This window comes from Cyprinodon variegatus, unplaced genomic scaffold (genome assembly GCF_000732505.1).
Source record: "Cyprinodon variegatus isolate N-32 unplaced genomic scaffold, C_variegatus-1.0 Scaffold224, whole genome shotgun sequence".
Lineage (NCBI taxonomy): Eukaryota > Metazoa > Chordata > Actinopteri > Cyprinodontiformes > Cyprinodontidae > Cyprinodon > Cyprinodon variegatus.
Window position 1 is genome coordinate 163,957 of NW_015150677.1, and position 13,159 is coordinate 177,115.

The 13,159-nt window shown below is 37.6% G+C and overlaps 1 protein-coding gene across 1 annotated transcript in view; it reads right to left on the minus strand.

Annotated features, from left to right (window-relative positions):
* LOC107088601 (myosin-7-like) overlaps positions 1-8,000 on the minus strand; it is a 14,476-nt gene extending 6,476 nt beyond the window's left edge. Inside the window, exons 1-27 of the mRNA XM_015380883.1 lie at positions 7,900-8,000; positions 7,765-7,801; positions 7,447-7,662; positions 7,231-7,374; positions 6,974-7,130; positions 6,862-6,889; positions 5,593-5,698; positions 5,391-5,483; positions 5,250-5,313; positions 5,067-5,165; positions 4,865-4,968; positions 4,126-4,264; positions 3,918-4,036; positions 3,642-3,791; positions 3,359-3,529; positions 2,698-3,007; positions 2,503-2,582; positions 2,194-2,399; positions 1,998-2,121; positions 1,637-1,773; positions 1,392-1,551; positions 1,200-1,295; positions 868-1,110; positions 610-786; positions 354-499; positions 179-269; positions 2-98 (exon numbers count right to left, since the gene is read on the minus strand). Of these exons, the coding sequence (XP_015236369.1) occupies positions 2-98; positions 179-269; positions 354-499; positions 610-786; positions 868-1,110; positions 1,200-1,295; positions 1,392-1,551; positions 1,637-1,773; positions 1,998-2,121; positions 2,194-2,399; positions 2,503-2,582; positions 2,698-3,007; positions 3,359-3,529; positions 3,642-3,791; positions 3,918-4,036; positions 4,126-4,264; positions 4,865-4,968; positions 5,067-5,165; positions 5,250-5,313; positions 5,391-5,483; positions 5,593-5,698; positions 6,862-6,889; positions 6,974-7,130; positions 7,231-7,374; positions 7,447-7,647 (3,442 nt within the window). The 5' untranslated portion in view covers positions 7,648-7,662; positions 7,765-7,801; positions 7,900-8,000. The remainder of the gene's footprint in view (position 1; positions 99-178; positions 270-353; positions 500-609; positions 787-867; positions 1,111-1,199; positions 1,296-1,391; positions 1,552-1,636; positions 1,774-1,997; positions 2,122-2,193; positions 2,400-2,502; positions 2,583-2,697; positions 3,008-3,358; positions 3,530-3,641; positions 3,792-3,917; positions 4,037-4,125; positions 4,265-4,864; positions 4,969-5,066; positions 5,166-5,249; positions 5,314-5,390; positions 5,484-5,592; positions 5,699-6,861; positions 6,890-6,973; positions 7,131-7,230; positions 7,375-7,446; positions 7,663-7,764; positions 7,802-7,899) is intronic.
* Between the last annotated feature and the right edge of the window lie 5,159 nt (positions 8,001-13,159).

Consider the following 13,159-nt stretch of genomic DNA (forward strand, 5'->3'; position numbering starts at 1 on the left):
TCCTCCAACTCTCTGGCCAAGTCTGCTCTCTGCTTCTCCACCTTGGCTCGAGCAGCTCGTTCTGCTTCAAGCTCTTCCTCCAGCTCTTCTATGCGGGCCTGTTTAAAAACAATACCCATTTCTTACATTTTATTCAGGATTTCATCAATGTTTCGAAGTTTTATGGATTATTGATTACCTGAAGCTCCTTTAGTTTCTTCTGAAGCTGAATTGCAATGGCTTGCTCATCCTCGATTTTGTTATTTAGCTGATTTAGTTCAAAGTCTTTCCTGTTGTGAAAAGTGAAGTTAGAAATCTATATTTAGGAATATGTGCCATCCTGCAATAAAATGTGTTTTTTAGTTATCACGTACTTCTTGAGATGCTCTTCAAGTTGTTGCTTGTCATTCTCAACATCCATCAGACTTTCATGGGTCAACTTTAAGTCTCCCTCCAGCTTCCTTTTTACTCTCTCAAGGTCCAGCCTGATCTTCTTTTCTTGCTCCAGGGAACCTTCAAGCTGAATTTTATCAATAAACAATCAAACAAAGATCCTTCTTAGACTAAGATAAAAATATTTACTTTGAGTACAGATTATTTTCATAATATAAGTTATATTTTCAGTCTTACATCATCAACTTGCTGCTCCAGCTTCGCCTTGGCCTTGGTCAGAGTGTTGACTTTGTCTTCTTCACTCTGCAGGTCATCCAGAGTTTGTTGATGAGCTTCCTGTAAAGCTTTCTTTTCCTTGGTCAGCTTGGCGATGATTTCATCCAAAGCAGCCATCTCTTCAACCAGGTTTTTAACCTGGTTAATAAACCAAATAAATGTGTTATTGCCCAAAAAATACTAGTTTATCTTCTGATATATAGAATTCAAAATGCAAACCTTGTTTTCAGTTGCATGCTTCTCTTTCTCCACTTTGGCCAAAGTTAGCTCCAAGTCATCAATATCCTTCTTTAACTCAGAGCACTCATCCTCCAGCTTCCTCTTCTTTGCAGTCAGTTCTGCATTGATTTCCTCTTCGTCCTCCAGTCTCTCAGAAAGCTCTTTGGCTTTTGCTTCCATTTGAATTTTATGTTTGATCAGTCCCTCACATCTCTCCTCTGCATCAGCAAGATTATCTTGCTCCTAAATGGTCATTGTATTGAGAACATTGTTGGAGCAACGATATATAACGTAAAAGCTGTTTGTCTTATTGTTGAAGTTGTGAGACTTACAGCCTGGACTTGGAGCTGCAGGTCATTTTTCTCTTGGAGAAGAGAGACAGTTTTCTCCTCCAGCTCTTTCCTGCGTGCTTCAGATTTTGCATAAGCCTCCTTCAGCTTCAGGAACTCCTCCTTCATGTTGGCCATCTCCTTTTCTGCTTCAGCAGATTTCAGGAGAGGTTTNGCTTCAGATTTTGCATAAGCCTCCTTCAGCTTCAGGAACTCCTCCTTCATGTTGGCCATCTCCTTTTCTGCTTCAGCAGATTTCAGGAGAGGTTTGATCTTGAAGTACAACTTCATCCAGGGCCAATTCTTGACCCCCATGAAGGCTCGGATGTTCCACTGGATCACATGTAGTGCATCCCTGTCATAGATCAACAGTTGTTAATGTTTTTACATAATTTTCTTTCAGCTGTACAGCTCTTGTGTTAGTTAAAATGTCTTCATACCTCCTTTCAACAATCTTCTGGAATTCCAACCTTGCAAGTAAACCTCTGGATCTGGCTTGGATTCCAGTGATTATGAGGGACAAACGGTCGTCCCTCATCTCCTCCAGCTGACCAAGAAGACCAGCTTTAAAGAACACCTGTAATAGACATGGGACCAGATGTAAGTACTTACTAACTAAGGGCTATAAAATTTGAGGACTTTTTTAGTCATGACAGTTTCAAAATATAAGTTAAAAGAATCAAAGACAATTAAAAATTGGGCTGAAGAGTTATCTTGTAATTCAGCTGTATATTAGTCACATAAGTACAAATCATTTTTCGTGCTGAAATTCACAATGTTCATTGTGTTGTATTCAATTACCTTAGTGTGCCCAAACTTGTACTGGTTATGGTCAATATCAAGAGATCCAAGAAGTTTTTCAGCTCCCTTTCGGCTGTCAATGAACTGTCCCTCAGGGATGGCAGCAGGATTCAAGATTCGATACCTGAAAAAATCCCATATCTTAGTCACACATTAAAGCATTGCGTTTTAATTTTTGGACATACTAAAGTGATACCTCTGCTTGAAGTCTCCATAGAGGATCCTGTTGGGGAAGCCTTTCCTGCAGATCCTGATGCCTTCCAGCACACCGTTACAGCGCAGCTGGTGCATCACCAGAGGGTTCTCCATGGCCCCAGGAGTCTTGGTCTCATTGGGGATGATGCAGCGCACGAAGTGAGGGTGGGTAGACCTCAGGTTGGTCATCAATTTATTCAGGTTTTCCTGTGCAACACAAATCCAATTTTTATGAGTTTGTGTGAATGCAACAATATATCGGTTTCTGACGGTAATCTGTTTACATTCTCATATATTTGACATTACTTACCCTGTGAAGGGCAGATACAGTTTGAAAGGAGGATCCCTTCTTCTTGCTTCCTCCACCCTTGCCACCCTTTCCACTATCAGCTATTTGGTAATATAAAAGTATTTACATTGAAATAATAAACACATACATTCAGTTACTTCACCAGTCTTAAGTGTAATATGATATTAGCACTGATAGAGTAGAAACAACTTTTACTTGAATCAGAGCCTGCATAATTTGCAAACAGCATCGCCAACAGTTTGAGTGTAGACTTCTGGTACAGCCCAACTACAGTCTCATTCAGAGGGTCCTTGTTCTTCACCAACCAGTTGTTGATATTATAGTCAACAGTCCCAGCATAATGAACCAGGGCAAAATGGGCCTCTGGTTTTCCTTTAACAATCCTGGGTTTCTGGAAGTTGTTGGATTTCCCCAGATGATTGTCATAAAGCTTAGCTTTAAACGTAGCATCAGAGGCTTTGGGAAACATGCACTCCTCTTCAAGGATGGACATGATACCCATGGGCTAAAATTAAAACATGAGAGGTTAAATTAGGATTATTGAATTTATCAATTTATTTAATAATCTGGTTTCTCACCTTTTCAATCAGGTCAATACAGGCCTGTAGATCCATACCAAAGTCAATAAANAAAATGGGCCTCTGGTTTTCCTTTAACAATCCTGGGTTTCTGGAAGTTGTTGGATTTCCCCAGATGATTGTCATAAAGCTTAGCTTTAAACGTAGCATCACAGGCTTTGGGAAACATGCACTCCTCTTCAAGGATGGACATGATACCCATGGGCTAAAATTAAAACATGAAATGTTAAAATCAGATTATTGAATTTATCAATTTATTTAATAATCTGGTTTCTCACCTTTTCAATCAGGTCAATACAGGCCTGTAGATCCATACCAAAGTCAATAAAAGTCCATTCAATCCCCTCTTTCTTGTACTCTTCCTGCTCCAACACAAACATGTGGTGGTTGAAAAACTGTTGCAGTTTTTCATTGGTGAAGTTGATGCACAGCTGCTCGAAGGTGTTGAACTAGAAATTGACAGCAGTGTATTTTAATGTTTACATCCTACCTGATACAATATTAAAAACAAGTAGTTGTACACAGAGTAAAATTATATGAAATCACACAGATAATTCTCACATCAAAGATCTCAAATCCAGCAATATCCAGCACTCCTATGAAGTACTGTCGAGGCTGCCTGGTGTCCAGGGAATGGTTTATCCTCACCACCATCCACAGAAACATTTTCTCATACACAGACTTAGCCAAAGCCCCAATAGCATAGTACACCTGAAAAAGAAATATGAGTTTAAAATATTATGATATGTGCCCTGGTTATTATAGATATGATTTGTATTAAACATAAGGGTTGTCAATCTAAGCAATAGAAGGATTTTTTTTTTTTTTTATCCCTACCTGTTGAACATTTTGCCCTTTAGTGACCCACTCATTTCCTACTTTGACTCTTGGATGACAGAGACCTTTGATGAGGTCAGCAGAGTTCAGGCCCATCAGATAAGCTGCTTTGTCAGCATCTGAAAATAAATGAATGCAGTTTTTTCTAAACACAAATCTAATTTGTAAAACTTGTCAGGTTTTCCCAGTCATAGAGCTCCTTTCTCACCTTCAGTGCCATCGGCCTCTGCCTGCTCTTCACGCTGCTTGTTCTTATACTTCATGTTACCAAAGTGCATGATGGCACCGGTCAGTTTGTAAATACCATTTTTTTCCTCTTGGGTAAAGCCCAACACATCAAAGGCCTCCTGCATGAAAATAAGATAATATGGATGTAAAAATAAAAACATCAAGTGGTGAAAATATTTAATTAATTTCAATTCAATTTTTATTCAGTTTATATATATAGCGCCAATTCACAACACCTGACATCTCAAGGTACTTTACAATTCAACCAGATCGCACAGTTAAATTGATTCAAAGTTTTCTATCTAAGGAAAACCAGTTGATTGCATCGATTCATTGACTTGAAGGCAATCCCTCACACTAAGCATGCTTGTAGCGACAGTGGAGAAGAAAAACTCCCTTTTAACAGGAAGAAATCTCCAGCAGAACAAGACTGAAGTTAAGTGAATTGTAGGACCAATGCCCTATGAGCCGCTAACATCCAGATGTAGTTCATCACCACTGTGATTTCACTTTAAACCATATCTAATATATTTTTTCTCTTAATCAGTGACCACTAAGAGATGATTTCTAACATGTCTGTTATAGATAGTTATGCAAGTGTCACACCAACTAAATGTTTAAATTTTCTAGTTTTTTTATGCGGGTAAATTTATAAATAAAACAACTTTATGCATTAAATGTACAGATCACTTGTACTCTGTAAAATAATCCCTACTCACATCAGTAGCTATCAGCTCTTCGGCATCATTTATGGAGGCCACTGTTGTCTCTCCTTGGGAGATGAAGGCGTAGTCATACGGGTTGCTGGTAATGAGCAACATTTCTGTAAAGCAGATCAGGTAGATTTTCTATAAATGGTTTTAATGCAATGGTGAAATATTCAATTTTCACTAATGTTTTTATGCCATTATTTTTATTTACCAAGCAGCTCAGGTTTCCTCTGAGACAGTATCTGATAGAAGATGTGATAATCTCTCTCAGCTTTGAGCTGAAAGGTAACTCTAGACTTTTCCAGCAGATCTGTAAAGAGATTTGCATCATGTAGGTAGAATGAAAGTCATTTTGGATATAAAAACAGAGGTATAGAAAGAGGATGCCACTTACATGTCTCAATATCAGCTGAGGCCAGCTTTCCACTGGCAGCAAAATGAATACGGATAAATTTTCCCTAAAACAAAAGATGTGAAGAAAACTTAGATTGTGATATATGTAGCAGGAATCAGTAAATTGCAGAAAGAAACGTACAAATCTGGAAGAGTTATCATTCCTGATGGTCTTTGCGTTCCCAAATGCTTCTAACGCCGGGTTGCACTGGATGATTTGATCCTCCAGAGTACCCTAACAAAATGCAAAGAAACTTGCTCTTAAAGAAGTGTGACAAAGGCAAAATGGTTGTTAACACAGTCAACGGAGGAGGGTTGATCTCTTGCAAAATGAAAAATGGAACCTTTTTCTCAGAGCTGGCTTCTTTTTTCCCACCTCCAGCTGCAATGCTGGCAAAGTACTGAATGACTCTCTTGGTGTTGACAGTTTTCCCAGCACCAGATTCTCCACTGTAGACAAACGAAATAAAGGATGTAATCTTGTCAAACTATTTTTTACCCCAATAATTACAACTTATTATGTTTCAAAAATATAATTCTAAATGTTTGAGATTTTTATTTGTAGACCAACACAAACCATAAATGTAAAGAGGGAAACGATACTTGGTTACAAATGATGAAGGTGGATTGTACATATGCATTGGGCGCCCTTTAATCTCATACTATGATTTAAAAAATCCAAGGCACACAACTACCTACAGTAAAAAAAAAAAAAAAAAGTCCTACTAATTTTAGTATATTTGTAGCTCTCCTGTGAAAACTCAGACTTGTGAGAAATAACATTCATTAACAAAAGCATCATGAGGGAGGGGCACTTGCTAGAAAGACTGGGGATGTAGATATAGAAACATTTAAAGCTTGGGGCATACAACAATCCCACACTTGAACATCTAGAGCTCTGTTCAGTTCTTCATCAAAAAACTTAGTATTGAATGGGAATAAGCCTCAAGAGGAAGGGCTGTTACCCTAAACTCTCAGGCATTTTGAGGAGGGAATTATACAGAAGCAGCTGCAGAGATTCACAGCTCAGGAAAGAAAACCAGTCAACAGGTTGCCTGTTAGTCATGCACTCCAAAATATCTGCAGTTAAGAAAACAGATTGATATAAGAGGGGTTGTTTGCAGTTCTCTACAAGCCATGCAGAAGACACCACAAACAAATAAAATACATGAATTTAGTCAGCTGGAACTAGAGTATTTTTCATTTTATCATACATGCAAAATGCTGTGCATAGTAGAATAATAGCACATGGAAAAGACCATCCCCACAGTCACACAGCAGCACCATGCTGTGGGGATCTGTTCTTTAAGGTAATCTGTAGTGGTAAATACAGGACATTGCTAAATCACCGCACACTTCAGATTTATATTTCTTGAAAAACATAAACAGCCATGTAACATTTTTTCCTTCCTCTTCACAATTATGAGGTACTTGGTCTTGTTCTAGACATTAAAATACTGGTAAACATTAAGTTTTGCTGTTATTTGGGTGATAAGTTCAAGTTCTGTAAGTTCAAGCATCTACTAACTATCAAGCGAATGAAAAAACAAAGATAGGTAAAAAAAAAAATATCTCACAACATTTAGAGAGCAGCAAAGAAAAAGACAACATACGTGATGAGAATGGACTGATTTTCTCTGTCTGGAAAAAAAAATTGAAAAGGATAACATAAGGATTTTGTCTTTTTTTTCCACCTCACTGGATTAAGAATGCATTGGGAGTTACCCGTTAGCATGTACTGATAGGCATTATCAGAGATGGAGAAGATGTGAGGAGGAGCTTCGCTCCTCTTCTTTCCTCTGTAGGCAACGACCACCTCCTGGTTGTAGACTGGCAGCCACTTGTAGGGGTTGACAGTCACACAGAACAGCCCAGAGTAGGTCTGAGGGAATCATGAAATTAAACCATAAAAAAAATTAGATCTGAATAACTTTGTTATAAATAGGGGTGGAAATGTAATATTTATTTTACTTTTAACTCACATAGATCATCCATGCTGCGTAACGCTCTTTGAGGTTAAACAGCACAGCTGGCTCATGGAGGAAGGTGAACATCGCCATGTCTTCAATTTTATCAAACTTAGGTGGGTTCTGGGGGTGAATATCACACTCCTTCACGGTGACCGTCTGAAAACAAACGGTTTACTGTTAACAGGCTGTTTTTACCTTCATTTAGCAGCCTTGCCTTTGTTCACTCACCTTCCCCTTTTCTGTCTGAGCAGTGACTTTGTCACCCTCACGACTTATAACTGAAGCTTTTACGTACTCCTCGTCAGGGTCGGGAACAAAACACTGCTTCTTCATGTCAAACGGACGGGTCTGGGCCTCCAGACGCTCCCTGTCTGACTTCCTCAGGTATGGAGCTGCTGCCCCAAATTCTTTCATGGCAGCGTCACCCATCTTTCACCTGGTCAGCTAAAAAGCATTTTTCTCTTAATGCAGTTCACCTATTTGAATGTGTTGGTATTACTGATTCACTGCCATATTTTTCTGTTTTAAGTTTTTAGATGTTCTTACCTTATCAACTTCTTGGAGGACTGATGTGAAAAAGGCCCTGAGAAAAATAGAAATAAAATAAAACAAATGGAAAGAGATAACACCAGTAGGGTTTGGTATCAAGGTTAAGAATAAGGTTTTGTCTTCATGCCTTACCTTGAGACAGAATGGTGACATGTTGGGGGCTCCTCTGTGACTTCTCCTTATAAATAAAACCCCTTTGCCTAATATGGAGAAGAGCTTTAGGACCAGGAATGTTATTGTGTCAGTGTTTGGTTCGAGGGTTTAGGAAGGGAGGGGGTTAATGAGAGGTGGAGAGCAATATAGAAATCAGGGGATCAGGGTCTTATCAGAGATGGGGTTCCCCCCATAAAGCCATATTAGGCCCTCCATGCAGTGCAGTGATTACTCTTAAGTATTCAAATGCAACCAGAGGACCACAAATAACAGCATGATTCACCCTACAAGTTTTTTCTCCTTTTTTAAAAATTGTTTTTTTATTTTCTACAATAATTTTATTGAATCGAATCCAATTTTATTTGTTAAGCACTTTAAAACAACTGCAGCTGACCAAAGTGCTGTACAGAGAAAATAAATTGATAAAACAGTACAGATTTTTTTTTTTAACTAAAACATGGGAAAAAAATAAGGTTCTTTATTCTTTTACTGCATTGTGAGATGGTCTCATTTTTAGTGTCAGATGTTTTTTGAATTTCAATACACTCAGCCCTAGAAAACAGGCTGATATAAGAGTTATTGCACATGAGGATAATACAGGACTGCAGTTCAAATATATCTAAAACAAAAAATTTCAGCTGCAACTCCCATTAGAACTCTCTTAACAGATCAGGAAATTGAATAATTAAGAATAATTTAAAGAGAAAAAAATTCAAAGCTGATCTACAATAGCTTTCTTAAAGTGAAACTTGTGTCACTGCCAAATAACTTTAACCCTTTAAAGTCTGGACTGTTTCTTATTAGAGTTGTCAATTAACTTTCTAACAAATAAGATAAAACATACCTTTTGAATAAGTTAAATTAGAGCATTTGTTTGCATCAATTTTGATACATTAAGCCTTTCTGTATACTGCATTTCACACATTTTCTGTTCACTATATGTGTCTGATGCTGTAAGTCAGGGTTCTCAAGAACAAAAATATCACATTGATAATGCTCACACTGATAACGGGTCTCAAAACACAAGTATAAAATATGATACACTTGGCTTTTAAGGGTTAAATGATTCTGATCCTATAAAGATTATGGTTTAACAGTCTTTATTTTAGAAAATAAACATCAGTACATAGCATACTGTATATGCTGTTTATGCATCTTGTAAAGCAGTTGAAAACAGTTCTTTAACTGTTGTTAGGTTTTTCTCTCAGAACAAATAATGCCATACATGTAAATTAGTGGTATTGTTTTCCAAACACAAAGGAGGATGGACATTGTACTTCAGTGAAGTATCTCCTCTATGGGTCTCCATTACTTTCAGGGCTTAAGTGGAGCCTCACTGTGGCATGAGTCACCAATTGTGTTTGGTTATTGCAGAGCGGACTTCATGGTAACAACAGCAGTCATCACATAGAGGGGGAGCTGGTCTAAATAAAGAACACTATTCTGTGAGATTAACCAAAGGCAGAAACGAGGCAGCACAGACAAAGGTCTGCCACAGGTGGACATGCCTTGGATTCATTCAATGGCAGTAAATATTCCAAGCAGCGGAGGGCTGGAGCAGCATGATGAGCTCTAATGTCAGAGCAGGAGCCTGAAAAAGCTGGCTCCTCAGTAACTGGCCTGTTGACATGGGAGTGTGGCTTTTTGCAGACAAAGATAACAGTGTGAGATTCCTCCCAAGAACCTCACAGAGTGTGGAGAACAGTCAGGATAAAATTTTGCCAGCATGTAGGATCAACCATAGCTCTGGTGTTGGTCTCAGATATCTTAAAATTGGAAAGCATGGCCTCTTGTGTTTCAACTTATTCACCATATTATCATTCACTGTTTGAGCTACATAACACATATATTCATAGCCACTATGAGCCATAACTGCAGCCCCTTCAAAGGTTAAGAGATAAAAGGAGGGTCAACAGCTGCTGAGAGCTGAGATTATTTCCATTGTGATAACTTCTCCGGACCTACGCTGAGAGTTGGCGTCAGTGAGCTAAATGGAAGTTAGAGATTCCATGCTGTCTGCTAAAGAGCAGGCGGAAATCACTCCAACCTCAAACATCTGATGTCTACTCTTTATATAAACATGATTTAATTTAAATTAACGTGACTAAAACACTTATACATGCCATGACAAATGTATATTGTCATCACATGTATCTAATTAAATCAAAACATTAAAGGGTGGTGTGAGGAGCAGTTTGTCCCCTACTGTAAACACACACATGATTTATTTTGGGTCCGGGCTCATGGAGAATTAGCAGCTCAACATACTGTTTGTCAATTTTTCAATGAACAGGTATTTTATATTATATACAAAATATTATTTTGGGGTTTCTTTTATTTTTAATTTACAAATCGGTAGCTTTAGATACAATATCTCATTATGTTCCTATGAAACAAAATATAAGGTCTATTTCAACAACAGTAATGTGTTTAATTTTTTTATTATTTTTTTTTATTTTGCGGTTCAGTTAAGAACAGAAAATATAAAATCGTGTCGGTTCAACACAAAATATGATTTAACTGCAGATACATTAAATTGTTTCCTTTTGCTCCTTTCTCATTGCAAGCTCAGAAATCGTGTTAATCTTGCTGATAAGCCTCCACACACCACTGAGCAGAGGTGTAAATATGTCTTCATTAGCTGGTAGATATCTGCCTGTCAGCCAGAGGAGTATAAGACAGGACATGTAATAGGAGAAGACACGGCACTTCCTGAAGTTCCCCCTATAGGAATCTGGGGGTTCATCTCTGCTCACTTCATAATATTGTTTATGAAGTGAATTTAGTAAATATTTTTTAGACGACGTTTTACTTCTACTCCTTACATTTTTTTTGCAATTATCTGTACTTTCTTCTCCTTATCCCTAATTGCTCGCACAATGGTAGCCCACTGCTCCCCAAGGGGATGGGTTGAATACAGAGGTAAATTTTCCCAATGTGAGATAAATAAAATGCAGTTATATTTCTAAATATAATTACATTTTAAAAACAGACTTATTAGTTTTGTTTCATTTGAGCTCTTTATCATTATGGCCTGTTAGTATTTAAAATAAATAAAACCCATCAAAATAATTTGTTTTATTCAGACAATTATTGTCTTTGTGGTTGGACACGGTACTGCACCAACTTGTTGGTCGCCACATATCAAAATAAATAGTTTTTTCAAGCTCCATAGTTTAATTTGACACTGTTGCCCTTAGTTATAAAACTAAGCAAATTAACTATAAGGAAATTATCATCCAGAATTGTTGAAAAATGTTCCTCTAATAGGTTGCACAGTAACCAGTATAAGGTTTAAATCATTTGTCCTTTGCATTTTTCCTGCTTTATTTTTACTCTTATACTTTAAGAAGTTTTAAAAATTGTACTTTTACGCTTTCACCGGAGTAGAAAAACTTAAGTTGATACTTACAAAAGTAAAAAAAAAAAAATAGAATTTCTACTTCTACTTGAGTAAATAACGTTAATACTTTTGACACCTCTGTTTACTTAAATTATTACACATCAACCATGTTTGCCATTGTGATTTTTTTTCTGTTTCTGTTCATTTATTTTGGTACATATAGGGATATATATTTTTGTACTGAATCACTAAGCTCGCCTCTAGTTCTCAGTGGGACTATGCAGATTTTAGCCATGATCCAGTGACCAGCTGCGAGTGATCATGTGTGGAATTATGGTGGATTTATGCCTGAGCTCTGGTTTATTGATGACCTTAGCTGGAGCTCTTGGGCTTTAGTTGACTCTAATTTAAGAGCAGGGCATTTGCTTTATCTCCAAGCTATATCTGCACCTCAGCTTTTTAGTTTTTAGATATTTTTGAACCATATTGCATGCTGTATTGTTGTATTTGGGTCTAAACCTTGTTGTCCTAATGCATCCCTGAACCCAATCATGACTTACATGTCTAGTGAAAGCCTCAAAGAAACATTTTATGAAATTAGGACACAGAGGTACTGCATGGGGGTCGCAAAAGTTTTGGTTGATTAGACTTTTTTCTTTCCGTGCAATTTTTTCCACTAATTTAAATGTCTTTAAATACACCTTAACATGAATTCAACCAACTGTAGTAAACAGATAAATGGAGGCAGAAAATGTCTTTCAGTCATCAATGCACACATTGGTGGGCACCTTTTCATTTACAACACCTGTCCCATCAACGAGGAATCTGAATCAGAAATACTTTAATAATCCCAGATGAAATTACTTTCATTACATGACTCCATCTGTAATAGAGTGACTATAGGACCAGTTTGATATAACACAATTTCATACAATATATATAATTAGGGGGTCCCCGCTCCATTTCTCCATCAGTTTGGGGTCCTCGGCCTGGGAAATGTTGAAGACCCCTGCTTTAGACAAATGGGCCACTACACTTCTTGTCATCATCAACAAGCTTCTAATGAGTCCACTCCTATCTGGCTCCCAAAAGGTCATCCTCGGGTGAAGAGATTGGTGAGGATGCTTGGCAAAACCGAGGAAACTGCTGTGAACCGGAAATTGCTTGAAAATCAGCCTCAGTGTCCACAGTGAGGAAAGTTTTACAATCCAGGGATGCTGGGTACTATTCTTCTAGTCAGGAACTTTCAAAGTTATTTCAAATAATTTTATTACTGAAAAGCCAGAGTAGCTGAGTTAGTTTGGCCACAAGGACAGGAGTATACCTTGGAAAGACCTTAAAAACAAAGAATACAGTACGAAGTACGCTGGTGGTGGCAGGGTCATTCTCTACCAGAGAGGTTGGTGCATTACACAAAAGTGGAATAGAGGATAGTTGATGGCAAAAACATAAAGACATTTGGAAATTCCAAAAGGAAAAAATCCACCAAAGTCACCACTGTTTTTTAAACAGAATAAGCAAATGAATAAGCTTCTTGGATAACACCACGCCCAAGTCTGTACAAAAAAACATCTTCTGAAGGTGTTTGTTTTAAGTATGGAAAAAGAGAATAATGAAGTCAATCTATCTATGCATCTATACATCCATCCATCCATCCATCCATCTGTCCTTCCATTTCCTTTTTTTCCTTATTTCCCGCCTTCAGCCCTTTATTTTCAATTCCTCCCTTACCTTTTCTTTTCCTCTTTTCTTCCCATTTTTCTTCCTTCTTACAATTTACTCTGTCTTCATTCTCTTCCTTCTGCCCTATTATCCCTTCTTCCTCTCTTAAGAAAACTGGAATATTTCAGAATAAAAGCCTAAGTTTAAAATGTTCTTGTCAATAATGAGTGTGTG